Genomic DNA, 20,017 nt, shown 5'->3' with positions numbered 1-20,017 from the left:
GTTTAACCTCTATTGGATTACTTGCTATCTAGGGGAAGAGGATGGGGAAAATGGGGGAGAAAAATTTGGAATACAAGATTGGCAGATGAATGTTGAAAACTATCTTTGCATATATTTTGAAAATAAAAAGCTACTTTTTATTTTAATTTTATGGTTTATATTTAAGATTTATAGCCTTAAAAAAAGGCTATAAAAGGCCATTAAAAAAAAAAAAGTTAAGTTATAATGGAGTGCAATTTGGAATTGTGCTTAAAGGACTATAAAACTGTACTTACACTTTGATCCAGCAGTGTTACTTAAGATAACCAAAAAAAAAAAAGAAAAAGGACCCATGTGTGGAAAAATATTTGTAGCAGCTCTTTTTGTGGTGGCAAGGAAATGGAAATTGAATGGATGCCCATCAATTGGGGAATGGTTGAATAAGTTATGGCATATGGGTGTAATGGAATATTATTGTTCTATAAGAAATGATGAGCAGTTTGATTTCAGAAAAAACCTGGAAAGACTTATTTGAACTGATGCTGAGTGAAGTGAACAGAATCAGGAGAACATTGTATACAGTAATGGCAAGATTATATAATAATCAGCTATGATAGACTTAGCTCTTCTCAGCAATACATTGATCCAAGACAATTCCAATATGTTTTGGATGGAAAATGTCATCTCCATCCAGAGAAAGAACTATGGAAACAATGTAGATCAAGCATACTATTTTCACCTTTTCTTTTTTTTTTTTTTTTCTTTATCGTGGTTTTTTTCCTTCTATTTTGAGTTTTCTTTCCCAACCTAATTTGGAAATGTATAGTCATATATATGGAAATGTTTAGTCAATGATTATCTATGTATAACTATAACAGACTGCTTCCTGTCTTGGGGAAGGAGAAGGGAAGGGGCAAGAGGGTAAAAAAAATTGGAACACAAGGTTTTGCAAAAGTAAGAAGTATCTTTGCATGTTATTTGGAAAAATAAAATACCATTAAAAGAATAATAAATAAACAAATAAATAAATAAATAAATGCTTGGAAGAAGGTGAATGTTGGAAACTTATCTTTACATCTACTACTAGGGGGCAGGTGAGGCAGAAAAGAAGAATGTTAAATTAAACAGGAAAAAGCCCAAAGGATTAGTATCTCACAATTAAATCATAGCACTAGAATGATCTCCTCATTTTACAGATGAGGGATTTGAGACCCAGAGATAAAGAATACAAGTTAATTCATTTCAAAGAGAAAACTTTCATAAATAACATGAGAGTAAATGAAGGCCAACTTTCCACTGGGACTTAAATTATAGAACATATTTTCAATCATTAAATCTGGTTCACTGATAAAACTGTATTACATATGCCCAATGTTGTGATAAAAATAAGCAATCTTAACACCTCATCAGCCAGATTAGAAAAGGGAATGTCCTACACTAGAATGATAAGTGGAAAGAAACACTGGATTTGAAATCAGAAGAATTGTGTTTTATCATTATGACCACAGACAAGTCAACAACTAGCAAAAATGATGACTATATATTATGTTTTTTGAGTACTTTGGTGTTTGATTGCTCTTTTTTCTCCCATCTTCTCCCCTCCCATCCTCACCCCAAGCTTGTGCCCCAAACTCCTTTAAGTTCTTCCTTGTAACAAATAAAACTTATTTAAAACCATTTTATATCTTGATCATACCTGAAAATGAATAGAAAACTGATCAAGTATATCACTCACTTACTGACAGAAAGGTAATGGTCTACGGTGCACAATGAGACATACAACTATTTGCAAAAAAGAACAACAACAACAACAAAAAAAAAAACCCTTTCGTTTTCCAGGTTATACATTAAAGGGAAATCAGTCATTCCATTATTAGAACAAGCAGATTTCAGAGTAATATAAGAAACCCCATGGAAGGTAGCCTGTCAGAGATACACTAATAAGGTCAGCTGAAGATAAAAGCTATGACAACTTATCCCATTTGGTAAGGAACCAGTTGGTTTTTAAAATGCTTACCCAGAATCTCCTAGGATGATAACTTTCAGCAAAACTTTCTTCCTAGAGGTCATCTTTCAAGCTAAAGGAAAAAAAAAAAAAAAGATGATAAGAATAAAATGAAATTGATGGAAGCATACATTATTGTCAAGAAAACTCCAAGATAATTTTATTCAATTCAAAGCAAAAGGAGCACCCTTTTTTGTTCAGGATCTCTGCTTCCAGTACAGGAGAACTTCCTGAACTGATGCAGATCTGCCTATAATTTAGTCCTACAATTAGGTTGTCCAGGGTACTGTAGTTCAGTGACTTGCCTACAATCAAAAGAAAAAGTCAACTTAAGAATTTACTTGTCTATCATGTGTCAGGTACTGTGTTAAATGCTGGGCAAAAAATAAAAATAAAAAAATTCCTGCAAAAAGTCAGTCCCTCTCTTAACAACTTCATAGTCAAATGGGGGAGGAAACATGTACAAAATAGCAGACATGCAGGAAAAATGGAAAGGCATTCTCAGAGGTAAGACAAAGAGATTTGGAAAAGATTTCTTACAGAGGTAGGATATCCAAGCCAGCCCTCTGAATTACTAAGCTGTTTTGCCTCTCTTCTTCTTCTTCTTCTTCTTTTTTTGGAACCCAGGCTTTCACTTATTTATTTATTTATTTTGGTTGAGCACATATTTATTTATTTTTTAATTTTAATAGCTTTTTATTTACAAGTTATATGTATGGGTAATATCACAGCATTGACAATTGCCAAACCTTTTGTTCCAATTTTTTCCCTCCTTCCCCACACCTCGTCCCCTAGATGGCAGGATGACCAATACATGTTAAATATATTAGAGGATAAATTAAATACAAAATTCTCTTCTCCTTTATTAAGAGCTCAAGAAAAGGTTCAATATTAAAATCTGTTCACAACAGGCATCTGAAGGTGAGCTTAATATCAGAGTAAAATGAGTAGAACGGTAACAAGAAACCTATTGATGATAGTCTCAAGACAATAATATGGCCACACATATTTAAATAGTTTTTTCAATTCAATATATAAGAATAAGTAAGCTTGATAGATAGGAATATTAGAGCACTCATTTGGAATTCTTACCCACAATTAAGTGTAGAAGCAATATTTATTGGGCATGCTTTATAAAGAGAGAGGATAGTACAGGTAGAAAGAAGAGGGAACACAGGATCTAGAACTTTTGTCAAATGATTTTTGAAAGCAACATTCATTCTACATAGAAGTCTCCAAGTAAAAATCATCACCTTTCAACCTATTTTCTATGTAAAAAAATGTGATTTCCCCCTTCCCTTAGGGAGTGGGTGGGGTGGGGTGGGGTGGGGTGGAATATGTTCTAAGCCCAGAACCTCAAGTCCTAGGCTTGGAGGGGGGAAAAAAAGCACCATCCAAGCATATGTTACGGTTAAGCCAGTCTAGAAAAGCTCAGTGACCTGCCCATAGTGGCAGCAGTTAAATTTAAACTATTTAAATATGTGTGTCCATATTATTGTCTTGAGACTATCATCAGGCTGAAGTGGGAAGACTCAGCAAGTCATGTGACCCCATTTGCCTCAGTTTTTACACCCTGTAAAAGGAATTGGAGAAGGAAATGATCAATCTACTCCAGTATCTTTGCAAAGAAAACCTCAAATGGAGTCACGGAAGAGTCAGACACAATTTAGACAACTTAAACTACTACAACAACAAAACACAGCAAATACCAAAGCTGTGCCCCATAGTTCCCACTAGGAGCATAAATGTATGACCAGTCTGGCTGAAAAAGAGAATTACAGACCTAAGTCTGCTTTGGAAAAAATATCTTAGGGAATTTAAAGATTTTAATAGACTATTGCTTGCTAAATGACTACTCAGTACAGCAAGAGAAACAAAGAAAGCCTATCTCTTAAAATCACTTTCTACAACTTGAACAAAATAAAAGTCCTACATAATTGCTCCTTTATCAGAAAAAAAAAAGTTTTAAAGTTAACCTTTGGGAGAAATAGGGGGGAGAGAGAGTACAAAATTTTAATCCCTTAATAAGAAAGCAAAAATACTACTTGGGAAGCTTCTCTGAGTTGACACTTTTCAGATGCCCTATTCTCATTCCAAATTGGCTCATTTTTCAAAATAACTTTCTTCAGGTCAAGTTGTTTAACAGTGGGGTGGCAGAATGGATGAATACTACAACTAAGGTCAGGAAGCCCAAAGTGTAAATCTGACCTCAGAGAATAACTGTGTGACACTGGGCAAATGACTCAACTTATCTGCCTCAGTTTTCTCAACTTGTAAAATGGAGATAAATCAGCATTAATTTTGTGGGATTGTTGTCTGGTTCAAATGAGATGGCATTTGTAAAAAAAACTCAACACAGTGGTGCTGTAACTTTTAGGTATTATTGTTGTTAATTACAATTTGCCAGGCTATAGGCAGGAAATTAAAGTAACTAAATTAACAAAAAACAAACAAACAAAAACCCTATCACTGTCTTTTGTTTTCTTCCTCACCACAGTTTCTCCAAGTGTCCCTCCCCATCTTCTTTCTAAGTAAGAAATAGTATTTTCAAAGATTAAAAAAAGAAAAGCAGGTGAAATCAGTATGGATTAGGACACTGTAAAAGTTTGAAAAATATGTGCAATGTGAAACGCTAATGGTCCGCACTCTTCTGCAACTCTTTACCTTTTAATAGGTAGCCCCGGAACTACTGTCAAGCAATTTAAACATTTATTTACACTAGTCTCCAGACATCTATGATCTTTGTCATTTAATCTTACTTGATCCTTCAAGATCTTCTCTTCTTATATAGTAAACATGTCTCTTTCCAGGCAATTTGCCCTGGTGCTGTTTACTAGGTCTTCTTTTTCACCTTTTAAAGTCAAAGTTGTTGAACAAGATACAATACTCTTCAATGTGAATTTTCTTAATAAGTATTTATCTGGCCACCATTTAGCCCAAACAAAGATTGCTCCTGTTTCAGATGACATTTCAAATCTCTTTCCTGTCTGTATTTTCAGAAAAGGTAAGAGGGACATAATAGATAAGTTATTTTAGGCATTATAATACCATCTTTTTAGCATCCTATGACTTGAAGATAACAGATTATATGCAAAGACTGGAAAGATTTTGCTAAGAGCTATCTTTGACTCATAAACTGAAAGTTCAACTCAGTTTATTCCTAGTTTTATTTGTAACAACTAATTATCTCATACCATTTGAACAATGATAGCTTTCTGACTATTTATCTATGATATAAGGAAAAATACTGTGGTAGTCTTAACTCCTATCCATATGCTCCTATAAATATCAATTAAACCAAGTTGTCAGAGGATATGAATAACCAAAAGAACTTCAAACTCTTAACAATTCAAAGAAAGACTGCTCCAAATAATTAAGATAAACTGAAATCAAAACAATTTAAGTTTCACCTCCTAGCTAGAGATGCTTCTGCCAGACATATACTCACAAGAAAATAAGATAATCCTAAAAACACCCCCAAATTTTACTTTGTCTTAGATGCTTATCCAATAATAAGGGTTATACAAAAAAACATGATTATAATAAAATGTTCTGTTACAGCAATCAAGGAACATAGTGAAGACAAGAGAAGCATGGGAAGTCATATAAGAGCACCAGCAGACCTGGAAAAGTTCTTGCCCAGAAAATCTTTGGTACTAGCAAATTAGAAGGGAGATGACCATCTGCTTTGCCACTGCCCCCTAAGAAGCAGGGACTTTTCCACAGAACTTGTAGCTGAAACCTTCCATCTGTGATAGGATGTGACCTGTCTTAAAACCTTTTCTATTTGTATCTCCAGCACTTAGCAGGGTACTCTGTACGCAGTAAGTGCTTAATAAATGTTTCATTCATGTAGAAGAGAACTGAAATACTTGAGTAAATAGAACCAGGAAAAACATACACACTGAGCATTTATACTGAGAGGATAAACTGGAGTAGTGTTAGAGGAAGATATTAAGACTTCCAACATAAGGTGGGACTTCAGCTGAGGAGGGAAGGGAAGGGAAGCCAAAAGGCAAGGATGAGGACCAGCCAATCAAAGTACCTGCGAGTCACCAGCAAGGAGGTCAGTATCAACAAAAGGTATGACTAAGTGAGACAAGGGGGAAAGGGTAGAGGGGAGGATTGTTTTGCAAGCCAGAGACTGATTTTATATTTGATTCTGGGAGTAAAGAGAAGTTACCAGCAAAGGGGAGCACTATGGTCAGATGTGCATTTTAGATCAATTTGATCTAAATGATAGATTGGAAGCAAGGAGACCAACAAGATGGCTACTTGCAAAAGCCCCAGTCTGTAGTGGTAATTTTAAGTGACTGCATCCAGCTGGTGGTAGTGTCAGAGTGAGAAGAGCCATGACCAAGATACACTTGACCACTGACTAGATAGATATAGGAGAGCGATAGAGGGGAGCTGTCAAGAATCAAGGACTACATGTAGGTTGCAAGCCTGAGTAAGTAAGAAGATGGGCAGTAAAGGGGAAATTATAAGAAGGGGAGATAATGAGTTCAATTTAAGACATGTCAAGTTTAGACATCCAATCCAATTCAAGATGATTTATAGGTAAGGTAGTTGGAGACCACTGGCTGAGAAAGAGGTAGAGCTAGACAAATAGATCTGAAGTCACTAAAAAAAGAGAAGATAACAAACGATGAGGGAGAATAAGATGAACAAATGAAAAAGTACAGAAGGAAAAGAGAAGAGAGAGCCCAGGACAAAATGATTATCAATTCATTTTTTAAAGTTAAAAAAAAAATTCTAAGGGTTGTCATTTGTCAAAAGGCTAATGCTCTGTATAATCTATGTCAAACTGCTTGCTGTCTTGGAGAGGGAAAGGGAAGGGAAGAAGAAAACATTTGGGATAGAAAATCTTACAAAAATGAATGCTGATCTAAATCACTATTGGTAAGAGAAATGCAAAATAAGACAACTCTGAGGTACCATTGGATCAGATAACAGAAAAAGAATATATTAAATGTTGGATGGGCTATGGGAAAACTGGGACACTAATACATTGTTGGTAGAGTTGTGAAATGATGCAACCATTTTGGAGAACAATATGGAATTATGCCGAAAGAGCTATCAAACTGTACATACCCCTTTGATCCAGCAATGTCACTACTGGGTCTTCAGGAAACTCTGAAGAGGAAAAAATGATCCACATGGGCAAAAATGTTTATAGCAGCTCTTTCTGCAGTGGCAAGGAAATGGAAATAGTGGATATCCATCAGTTAAGAGCATGGTTGAAAAAAGTTATGTTATATGAATATAATGGAATATTATTGAAATTATAAGAAATGTTGAGCACACTGATTTCAGAAAAACTATCTGTCTTATGCCTACAGTTAGTACTTATATACCTATGTCAAATAATAAGAATGATAATAGACATTCTTACTTTGCCTCCCCCCCCATATTTTTGAAAAGATCTTTAGTTTACTCCATTATATTACCTTGATTTGAAATAAATACTATTTACCCAGCTCTCTCATGACATACCTAAAATTTTGTCCTCTCTCTGTCTCAATTCTCTATACTGTTCAGTAACCATGAGTTCAATTATCCTTGTGCAGATGAGCCCCAAATCTATATATTCAGCTCTTACACTTCATTGTAGTCTAACTGAAGTCTAATTCATATATGGACTAACTCTTAATACATACACACGCACACATACACACACATACATGACAAGGAGCATGTTTAAGAAAGTCAAACTTGTTGCTCCAAACTGAACTCATTTCTCATCTAGACGTATCTCTCATCAAAACTTTTCCATTTTTTAAGAAGTGACAAGTGACATTGGGGGCATGCCCATCGATATGGGAGATGGCTGAACAAGTTGTGGTACATGACTGTAATGGAATATTATTGTGCTTTAAAAAATGTTGACCAGGAGCAGCTAGGTGGCGAAGTGGATAGAGCACCAGCCCTGAAGTTAGGATGACCTATGTTAGAATTCTTACAAGGGGCTAAGTCAGTGGAATTGATAGAGACAATGGTTGTTTAGCAGGGTGCTTAACAGTTCTTTAGATGTACTTACTACTTATATAGGCCTCTAAGAAAGCTAACTAGGCCCAAGAAAGGAGACAAGACTTGAAAGAGAAAATAAAGGATCTGAACTTAAACTCCTGGCTGCATTTGGGGTGACTGTGATTACTGAGACTGAAACAAAGGCTGCCTCCAGAAACTCCCAAGAAACCTGCTCTCAGAGAATATTATATTTTAGAGAAGAATATTACAGACCTGAGTTCAAATCTAGTCTCGGACATTTTACACCTCTCAGCTGTGTGACCCTGGGCAAGTCACTTAATCCCAATTGCCTCAGGAAAAAGCAAAAAATAAAAAAGTTATAAATTTAAAAAAAAAAAGAAATGCTGACCAAGATGATTTAAGAAAAAGTTGGGAAGGCTTAGATGCAATTGATACAAAGTAAAGTGAGCAGAACCCTGAAATCATATACAGTAACAGCAATACTGTATAATGAACTGACTTAGCTATTCTCAGCAATACAGTGGTCTTAAGACAATTTTGAAGGACTTATGATGAAAAATGCTGTCCACCTCCAGAGAAAGAAATAATGGAATCTAAATGCAAATCAAAGTATCGTTTAAAAAAAAAAATCCCTCTTTTTTTGGTTTGTATTTTCTTTTATAACATAATTATTGTGGAGACATCATATAAGGCTGTACAGATATAATCTATATCAAATTGCTCACATTCTCAAGAAAGAGAAGAAAGGAGACAGGGAGAAAATTTCAAACACAAAATTAAAAAAAATTAATGCTAAATTCTCTTTCGCATGTAATTGGAAAACAAAATTTTGTTATATTCTGTTAAGAAGTAGTAGTATTTTCCTTTTAGTCACCTAGGTTTACAATTGCCTCTATGTTCTGCTTCACTTCTCATATATTATCAATTACCAACACAGCTGCCAAACCAATATTCCCTAAAACTTATCAGTACAATCAGGAGATCATTGTATACCTCAACTATGATACTGTATGCGGATGTGTTCTGATGGAAGTGGATTTCTTAGACAAAGAGACCTAACTCAGTTTCAATTGATCAAGGATGGACAGAAGCAACTACACCCAAAGAAAGAACACTGGGAAATGAATGTAAACTGTTTGCATTTTGGTTTTTCTTCCCAGGTTATTTTTTATCTTCTGAATCCAATTCTTCCTGTGTAACAAGAGAACTTGTATCTAGGATATACAGTGACATATTCAACATGTATAGGACTGCTTGCCATCTGAGGGAGGGGGAAAGTCGGAACAGAAGTGAATGCAAGGGATAATGTTGTAAAAAAAAATTACTTAGGCATGGGGTCAATAAAAAGTTATTAAAAAAATAAAAACTTATCAGTACAGTAGCAACAGCAAGATTATGTGATGATCAATTCTGATGCTCATGGCTCTTTTCAACAGTGAAGTGATTCAGGCCAGTTCCATTGTGATGAAGAGAGTCATCTACCCCCAGAGAGAGGACTGTGGAGATTGTATGGATCGCCACATATTATTTTCACTTTTTTTTGTTGCTTATATGCATTTTGTTTTCTTCTTTGTTTTCTTTCTTTTGGATCTAATTTTTCTTGTGGAGCAAGAGAATTGTGAAAATATGTATAGAAGAAAATACACTGGATTACTTGCTGTCTAGGGTGGATGATACAGGGGAAAGGAGGGAACATAAAGTTTTACAAGGGTGAATGCTGAAAATTATCTGTGCATAAATAAAATAAAATAATAAAACTAATTAAAAAAAAAGAGTGTGTGTGTGGGGGGGAGGGGGGAATCTTACACTTCATTTAATACTTAAAAAACCCCACACTTTATTAGTACACTATCAAAAATCTAAAATACTTCCCCATTGCCTCTAGAATAAAACATAAAACCCCCAGCCTAACATGTCTTCCATAATACAATTCCCACTTTTCTTTTCAAACTTAGTTCATATTCTTCCCCTATCCACATTCTGCTTCTGTCAAACTCCCTACCACCAATCCTGTCTACTGCTTCCATGCCTTATGTTTCAACTGTATATTGCCCAATATTTCTGGATCTCAACCCAATTTGGCCCTGAGCCTCCTGTGGGATGGCTTTCCTCTGTCCAACATGTTGGTGTTCTATGCACTTTTCCTCACCAATTCTTCTTTATACACTCTGTATACACTCTTCTGGATATATATTGTATTCCTCTTCCCTTCTGGGAGAATTCATGGAGAGTCGAGAATATCTCATTTATACTGCCCTTTGTACAAAGTCAGCATTTAATAAGAGTTCACTGAAACGGAACTAAAAACTAAAAAATTTGAATATTTCCTTATTGCTCACAGTAAAGGTCAAAACCATCATTCAAATATCACCACATTTCAGCCCTTACCCACTTGTATTCTAGCTAACCTAGTCCACACAAGCCAGCATGTATCATTGAAAATAGGAATACAAATGACATTTTCTCTACAGGGAATGTTGTTTTATTCTTTCTGTGACTAACAAAATCCTACCTCAGTTCTTTAAACGTCACCTTTCCATTGAGTTTTCCCTGACCAAGCTGGCCATTATCTTCTGCCTCTAAATATTTATTTGGTCAAGATTGTTGGCCATTCTATCCTCCCCATAGGATTCCTAAGCAATAATCCTTTTTTTTTCTTTCCCCAGAGCATAAGTACAGGGAATTATTTTAAGTTCTTGAGATCCAAAAGGAGCTTATGATTTAATTAGCAAAAAAGCATAAAACAAAGATATAGGTAGACAAACGTGTGGTTTCCATATACATGATTGGAGATCAAGAAAGGACTATATAGGGCAACTAAGTGGCACAGTGGATAGAGCACCCGCCCTGAAGTCAGGAGGACTTAGTTCAAATCTGATCTCAGACTCTTAACATTTCCTGCCTGTGTGACCCTGGGCAAGTCATTTAACCCCAAGTGCCTCACGAGGAAAAAACTATATAATCACACACACACACACACACACACACACACACACACACACACACACACACACACACCTTGAAAGATAATGCAATAAGGAAGCTTTTAATTTATATTCTCTCAAATAGAATAAACTGAGCAAGCAGAATGGTTTGCAGAATGGTTCTCAGAACTCAATTTTGCTGAATCAAGGAATAATCAGAGAGCAGAATCTTGAAAATTTGAATGCAGAATTGAGGATGGGGGGAGGGAGGAGAGAAGAGACAGGGAAGGGCAAAAAATTCCCCAAACCTGAAAATAGGCTCTACATTTCTTAAATTTCACTTTCCCCCTATACCCTGGCTAATATCCTTGGACATTCATTAACTTAATTATTATACTCTTTCTAAATAGATGGCACTGCATAGGAAGAATTTACTGTTTCAACTTTAAGGAAGTAGATTTAAATTTGGAAGACTGGTTCTGTCTATTTTGACCTTCACCAAATTACAATGGATACAATACTTTTCTGTGACAACAAAATATTCCAGGGTGCTTCTAATACAAAGGGAGATCAAGACAAACACAGACAACATATAAGTCTAAATATAGTCTATTCTTATTATAAACTACATCCTCAAAATGAAAGCTTTCTGAGAGGAAAAATAGGTATATATTGAAAAAAAAAATGCACAAAGTTGCAAATATAAAGATAGATCCCTTCTAAGATCCATTCCAGCTATAGATCTATGATTCTATGACCTTTTAAATGCCATGGGCAGGGAGTGAAGAGACAATGAGGAATGACTATGAATTCTATACTTACTCTTTGCCTGTTAATATAGAGACACAGAATAAGGTGGTCAAAGCTCAATTATCACTTATAAAGTAGCAAAACATTGGGAAAAGTGATATGCTCAATAATTTGGGGAAGAGTTGAATGAAATGAAACAATATTATGCAATTAAGAATAACAAAAGATGGACAGGGATAAGGAAACATCGTCTTGTCAAACTGAGTTCAAAACTGGCCTTACTTACTAGCTATGTGCTTTTGTGGATAAACAACTACCACAATTCCTTCCCAGATGATAATAATCACTAATTTCAACTAATTCCAAAACTATCTATACAGCCACTTAGGATAGCCTGGAATCAAATACCTGCAAAACTCTGGGTAAACTGTTATTTATAGCTTTCCCCTAATTAATGTTAATGTAGCATAATCTATTCTTGACAATACCATGCTGCCTTATGATTACAATTTCGTTTCCTAGATGTTTATAATTATTTCTTTAATATGTTATAGAACTGATCATAACTGAAATCAAGCACATTTATACACACACACACACACACACACACACACACACAGTTAGAGACATCACTTTTTCATCTTAAAAAAAAAATTAGGATTTTCTCTCCTCTCCCCTCCCCAGCCCTACTACCTCTCTTCCATTTTCCAATTTGTGAAAACTCATCATAGATAGGATACCCTTCTTCCTGCTACTTCTTTCATATAGCTCAATTGGACCTATTCGCTTACATTCCCTGAGAAAATCAGGCAGCAGGGTACCTCTTTATATCCTTACATTATCAGCCTTGAGACATTTTAAGCTTTTTAGCACTCCAAACACCTTGTTTTCATATTCATCCTTCCTTATATCTATCTTAGAGGGGATTGGAGGAGCAAGTAGTAGTTTGAATTGAATAAGCCATACCGACTTCATCTATTGACTCAATTTTGGATCTAGCTGTTTCCTTTCTATTCAATTATGGATCTATTCCAAGTACTATTTTGTGAAAAATTTATTCAATAGTGAGAAATGAGAGAAAACGTGCTGCATAGTTCAAACCTAGCCCTGTGTGGCTGGGAAGGTGGGACTACCTTTATCTAATACTTAACGAGACCCTTAATAATGTGGGTTATACTGAGCAGAAACTCAGTCAGATCCAAAAAGTGATATGAAGAGTTTGGGGTTTTCCTTCACCCACCCCTCAATTGTATATCTTAGGCAACCTCTATGTCTTATCTGAAAACTGGTGCCATAGTGAACAATCAGTTATTGTTTCCATGTTCCTCTGGTGGCTCATAGACACTTGGGGTGAGTAAGATATCTCTTTTTCTGATTTCAGGTCACTGCACCTATCTGCTCTCCCCCTCCCCACTTAGAAAGTACATAACTTTTTATCCAATTAGAAATTAGATTATCTAATGGTTTATTGGTTCATTTTAATTAATTAGCTTTATTTGATTGTTTTTAATATATAAAAGTCTGACTTCTATTCAGTTCAGCCCTAAATGGGCCCTAGTCCCAATTTGTTAAGCAATTGCTCAGAAGACACAACCTTTGTTATCTCAGTCATTTCATCTGTACTTTAAAAATTGATTGCTTTGGGGCAGCTAGGTGTTGCAGTGGATAGAGCACCAGCCCTGAAGTCAGAAGGACGGAGTTCAAATCTGCCTCAGACCCTAGGCAAGTCACTCAACCCCAGTAGCCTCAGCCAAAAAAATAAAAAAATAATTTGATTGCTTCCATACTTTTCCTCTTTCAACTGATGATGATCTCAACTATTACTACTACTAATCCAAGGTTTCATTACAAAGTGTTTTCACATCCCTTTAGGTGGAATTCTCTCATAAAATTTTAAGCTATCTCCTCCTCTGCCCTCCTCTACCATTACCATCCCTGTGTCCAGGATGAGTGTCAAGACAAAGCCTGACTTGAAGTACTTCAACCAATTCTTTTCTTTTGATCAGAATCAAATCTAGAAGAGTTCAACTCTTGAGTAATGGAAAGATCAACTATTATCTCAGAAAAAAGCTAATTAAACATATACTTCCTTCAAAGCAGAGAAGTAGGAGACTACTAGAACCAAATATTGCCTATCTATTAGGTATTTTTGCTGACTCCTTTTTCTTTGCCAAAAGGGAAATTTCAACTTGAAAGATAGGTAAGAAAAAACTGATATGAAGACCACAAAAAAGTATTTTTTAAAAATAAGGTCCAGAATTGTTCCCTTCTTTGTATCTGCCTTTTGAAAGACGAATCATTCATTCAAGCCAAGAATTTTTTTAGTTTGTCAGAGAAACCCAACATATATCAAGATAATTGATATCCTCTAATCATTACAACATCATGCCTAACATATATTGTATTTAGGATATACTGCAACATATCTAACATATATAAGACTGCTTGCCATCTAGGGGAGGGGGTGGAGGGAAGGAGGGGAAAAATTGAAACAGAAGCGAGTGCAAGGGATAATGTTGTAAAAAATTACCCTAGCATGGATTCTGTCAATATAAAGTTATTAAATAAAATTAAATAAAAAAACAAAACAAAACAAAACAAAAAACAACATCATGCCTTTGGGCCAAGCTTCTGATTTATTTCCTCAACACTTTTATCTATTTCTTCTCTGTTCAGGTGACATACACTAGTGACAGTCTCATTTGTTTCTGCTCTACTAATATTCACCCAAGTAATTCACTATATCTCACCACCCACTCAAACTCTTAGGTTTCTTGTTATGAGGAATATACATGTGATTCCAACCTCCTTCATACACTTTTTATTGATCTTATTTCCTTTGAAAAGCGCTGTCTTTCAGGTATATTGTAGTTCTCATGTGGCAACCTCAGTGATAATCAACAGGCCAAATTTGCCTGCGGGGATTTTTAGCTCATTTGGGCTTTTCTCACTTTTCTCCCAGAGCACCAATTCACAAACTTGGAATACCAGCACTTCATAGAAAATAAGATCCTGGAAAACAAGGATATCTCTGATTAAAAGTAAAAGGCAAATTTTTCTAATCTCACATTTAAACAGTGCTTTAATTTTTTCAAAGCATTTTAATAAAAAAAAAAATACAAATAATCTCAGTGAATTCCCACAACCCTGTGAAGTAGGTCCTATTTTTATTCTCTTTTAAGAATGATAAAAGTAAGGCTTAATGACTTTCTCAGGGCCATAAAGCTAGCAGGAGAGCCGAGATTCTATTAAGCCTAATGATCACCTTATTAAAATAAGGCATAGTCTGTCAATAAAAAGTTATTAAAAAATAAAAAAAAAGGCATATCTTTCTACAAAGAAGCGACAAAAGGGAAAGGGGACAGAGCTGGGGCAGGTATGTATTTGAAATGATTTGCCTAGGATCATAACCACTAAGTTTCAGGGGCAAGATTTAACAAATCTGTATAGATAAGGTGCCTAATCTAGAGTTCTTTACAGTATAATATTTTCCCTTTAAATAGATCTTAAAAGAAAAAAAAATAACACAAGACTTTTGGTATGTTAAAATTACTATTCTTAAAATTTAATTCATAACTGATACTAAGTGAAATGAGCAGAACCAGGAGCTCATTGTATACAACAACAAGATTATACAATTCTCAATTCTGATGCACGCGGCTCTTTCCAACAATGAGATCTTTCAGATCAGTTCTTATAATCTTGTGATGAAGAGCTATCTATGCCCAGAGAGAGGCCTGTGGGAACTGAATGTGGACCACAATATAGATAGCATTCTCTCTCTCTCTCTGTTGTTGTTTATTTGCATTTTGTTTTCTTTTCCAGTTCCCTCCCTTCTTGATCCGATTTTTCTTATGCAAGATAATTGTATAAATATGTATATATGTATATATATATATATTGGATTTAACATATTTTAACATATAAAAAATTTAATTTATAGTTCAAGAAGACAGTACCTAAAGAAACCAGTAATTTAATTATGGAATGTCAATATATAAGGTATTCTGGAAAATAGATACACTAAGATTATAATCTAGTTGAGATGAGATGTACAAAAATAATACATAGTACTAACACATAGTGGCAATTATGTCTGATAGGAAGACAATTTCACTTCATGGAAAACATTTTAAGCAGAGCCTTAATGAATGAATGGGCAGTAAATTTCTTAAGTGGTTAGAATGCCAGGTTTGAAATCAGGAACTCACCTTTCTATGTTCAAATCTGGCCTCAGATAATAGCTTGGATGATTCTGAGAAATCTAGCCAAGAAAACTCCCAGAAAGAGACAAAAGAGTAAGACTTAACCGAAAAGTAAAAATACTACTTTCCGATTGGACCTCTCTATCATTCCTTTCTTCCCCAGGAAATTCATGATTGGGAAATATTATTTTTCTACAAAACTGAATTCTTACTTAAAACAGTGCCTGGACTGTGATGCTTAATAAATGTTAACTGACCACTTTGAAGGCAGCCATAAGGGTAGGTCACAAGGCAAAAAGGCACTGGCAGTAAAAACAAAAGGCAATCAAATTCAAGTAAGGGACATGAAGGGGGGTTCAGGGATAAACCCTGGAAAAACCCTGGAAAAAAAGAGGAGACTGATGTTACTTTTAACAGATAAGATAAAAGGATTGCTAAGACAAGAAAGTGGTATAGGGAAAAGGGTATAAGATCTTAGCTCAAGTCACAGGAGAAACTTTCCAGATCATTATAATTTAGGAATTCAGAAAGATTCAGTAACTTAACCAAGCTAAATTTAACTAGTAAGGACCAGGATGAGGACTCAAAAAGCCAGGCCCTCTGCCTCCAGCACTTTCCATCACAACAGACATGGCTATACCCATTTATCCAAGTCATTCAAGTCCAAAGTCAAAGTTAATTTGCAAAGGAAAACCAAATAATTTATTAGTTAATAGTTCCTACATTTCTCCAAGTTTTGTGATTCATCCAAATTGCTTATTCAGTATGTTTAAATGATCTCCTTTTTTGGTTTTTAAAGACCACCACACAGCTTTGTTGTTCACTAATTGATAGTATAGCTTGAGGTCTGGAAATTCTATTCTCCATTTCCTCTTCCCCTCAAAACAAATATTGTTTTACCTAAACAACAACATAAAGGACATTTGCCCCAAACCATTCAAATAGAATGAACTCAGATCTTATTCTTGCTTGGGAATGCTAAGGAAATTAAGATTTTTTTTTTTTTCAGAGTCACCTAATAAGCTCAGAGAAAGGCAGATTCATATTTAACAATTACCTAGGTGGATAGAGCACCAGCCCTGAAGTCATGAGGACCTGAGTTCAAATCTGATCTCAGACATTTAACACTTAGCTGTGTGACCCTGGAAAAGTCATTTAAGCCCAAATGCCTCAGCAAAACAAAACAAAAAGAAAAAACACTTAGCTAGGAAACCTAGATGGTACAGAAAACAATGCAGCACTGAGCTCCCTTCTATATAGGCCTAGAAAATACACCAGATTGATGGGATATCCAGAAAAAAACAGCTGAGTCCTTTCTTCAGCCAAGATTGGCATAGACAGGGAGGTCTGCTGATATTGAGAACGGGAATACCCTCCAGACTCCTACTGGTATGTTGTTAATAGGAACATCTCAAGGAAGCAGTAACAAGATTAGCCCAGACTTTCCTTCCAGAAATCTGATAGAGCCCAGCCAGAATATTGAGTCCAAAGTCAGACAAAACAAACAAAATCTCACCACAAAGCTAATAAGAATGAACCAAATAGAAGAAAATATGTATAAGATAACAAGAATAAAACAAAGTCAAAAGGCCGGGGAAAAAAATAGAAGAAAATATAAACTATCACATAGCAAAAACAACATGGAAAAGAGATTGAAGAGAAAAAAATCTAATTGCTAGACTGAATGCCATGAAGAACAAAAAAAGATTGACATTATTTCAAAAAAAATCTTAACCATATCTCTTAGAACTAGACAACAAAATGGAAAAACAAAAAAACTAAGTCATTTCCTGAAACTCCAAAATAAAAATTCCCAGGAACATCACCGCCAAAATTCAGTTTCCAAGTCAAATAACAACAACTTTGAGCGACCAGAAAGATCTTGGTCTAAGAATCAGTTTGGGATCACATGATTTTTAGCAGCCTCCACTATGAAGGAGTGCAGAATTTGGAATACAATATTCTAAAAGGCAAATGAAATGGACTTATAGCCAAGAACATTTTATCCAGAAAACTACAGGGGACAGAGCACACAGATCTCCCATGTCCAAGCATTCCTAAGAAAAGCCCATAGCTTATATCCCAAAGAGATCTTAAAGGAGGGAAAGGGACCCACATGTGCAAAAATGTTTGTGACAGCCCTTTCTGTAGTGGCGAGAAACTAGAAACTGAGTGGATGCCCAGCAGCTGGGGAATGGCGAATAAGTTATGGTATATGAATGTTATGGAATATTATTGTTCTGTAAGAAACAACCAGCAGGATGATTTCAGAGAGGCCTGGAGGATGCTAAGTGAAATGAGCAGAACCAGGAGATGATTATACACCGCAACAGCAAGATTATACGATGATCTATTCTAATGGATATAGCTCTCTTCAACAATGAGATGAGAGGCCAGTTCCAATGGCCTTGTGATGGAGAGAGCCATCTACACCCAGAGAGAGGATTGTGGGAACTGCGTATAGAGCACAACAGCATTTTCCCGCTTTCTGTTGATGTTTGCTTGCACCGTTTTCCTTTTCAGGCTTTTTTCCCTTTATAATCCGATTTTTCAAGTGCAGCAAGATAACTGTATAAATATGTATACATGTTGTATTGGACTACCTGCCATCTAGGGGAGGGGGTGGGAGAAAGGAGGGAAAAATTTGGAACAGAAAGTTTTGTAAGAGACAATGTTGAAAAATTACCCATGCATATGTGTTTTGTAAATAAAAAGCTTTAACAAAATCAAAATAAATAAATATTGCACCCCTGCCCCCCAAAAAAGAAAAGAAAAGCCCATAGCTCTTGTCAAAACTCTGTAGTTCAAACACAGGAGTTAAAAGAAATATAAAGAAGTAAACATGGATGAACAAAGAAAGGAGACTAAAAATAAATTGCTTAAATTCAAATATGGGGAATTGTACATTTGTCTCCTCTGAGCCCTATCATTATCAGGAGTCACAGGAGGAATAATTAGATAAGCCTGAAACTGGCTCTAGTATGTCTTGATGATCTTAAGAATGGAAACAGGGAAGAGACATGCAGAAGCATGGGGGACGGGAAAGTTGGGGAAAATGATCTCACACAATCAGAAGTACAGAAGCAGTTATCTATACCAATGGACAGTAGGGAATTGTGGAGAGGAAAAACAGCTGACTTTTGGATCTCATTATCATCTGTTCAGATTAAAAGGAAGAAAGAATACACACAGACACAGACACAACCAGATATGGAAATACAATTCATTCAACAGGAAAACAGAAATTAAAGGGGAAAGGATGAGGAGGTATTTAGAGGGCTGGTAAGGAGGGATTAATCCTAAGCAAAGCAAGTCTAAGGATACACTAAAATATTTATAACCTTTTTTTTTTTTTGGGGGGGGGAGTAGACAAAGAATGGGAATCTGAGGAATTGTCTATAATCTGAATCATGGATGAACAAGGTTCCAGCAAACAAAATGATGGAACTTTATTGTACTGAAAGAAAACATGAAGGGAATGGTTTTAGAGAAATCCGGGAAGACTTGTATGATCTGATGACAAATGAAGTCAAAACGGAAAACAATTTATACAACTATAGCAATATGGTAAAGGCAAATAACTTTTAAAGACTTTGGGCCTGGGGGGCAGCTAGGTGGAGCTGTGACAGAACATCATCCCTGGAGTAAAGAAGACCTGAGTTCAAAATCAGCCTTAGACTAGTCGATTACTGTGTGATGCTGGGCAAGTTACTTAACGCTAACTTCAAAAGGACCAAAGGAAGATAAGCCAACTGATTTCAGGTCTACATAAGACCAACCCTGTTCCAAAGACTAATGAAGACTAATGCTACTCATCTCTGGAGAAGGGATTAGGATTCAGTGTGGAGAGTGAGGGAAAAAAATTTTTGACAAGGCCAATGCGAAAATGTTTTGCTTGATTATACATGTAGTACCAGAACTAAGTTTTCCGGTAGTTTTAAATGATGGAGATATTGGGTTGAAAGTGAAAAGGCATATTTTTGCTGATTTGGGCACATATGATTAATTATCTGAGAAAATCTAAGCTTTTGGGGAGGAAAGATGATGAAAATAGTAAATTTGAAGCACTCTCCAAAAAGGTCAGATTACATACAGCTCTGGGCAATAAAATAGGTGTCTTCCCAATTTTGGAATTTTGCCTAGAGGTAGCCCCCCCCCCCCAA

The 20,017-nt window shown here is 35.6% G+C and overlaps 1 protein-coding gene across 1 annotated transcript in view; it reads right to left on the bottom strand.

Moving 5' to 3' along the window:
- RAB7A (RAB7A, member RAS oncogene family) overlaps positions 1 to 20,017 on the bottom strand; it is a 63,362-nt gene that overhangs the window by 8,294 nt on the left and 35,051 nt on the right. Inside the window, exon 2 of the mRNA XM_051983490.1 lies at positions 1,997 to 2,057. Coding sequence (XP_051839450.1) covers positions 1,997 to 2,049 — 53 coding nt within the window. The 5' untranslated portion in view covers positions 2,050 to 2,057. The remainder of the gene's footprint in view (positions 1 to 1,996; positions 2,058 to 20,017) is intronic.

The sequence above is a fragment of the Antechinus flavipes genome, chromosome 1 (assembly GCF_016432865.1).
Source record: "Antechinus flavipes isolate AdamAnt ecotype Samford, QLD, Australia chromosome 1, AdamAnt_v2, whole genome shotgun sequence".
Taxonomy (NCBI): Eukaryota; Metazoa; Chordata; class Mammalia; order Dasyuromorphia; family Dasyuridae; genus Antechinus; species Antechinus flavipes.
The sequence above is the reverse complement of the archived record's forward strand: the minus strand, read 5'-3'. Positions and strand labels throughout refer to the sequence as shown.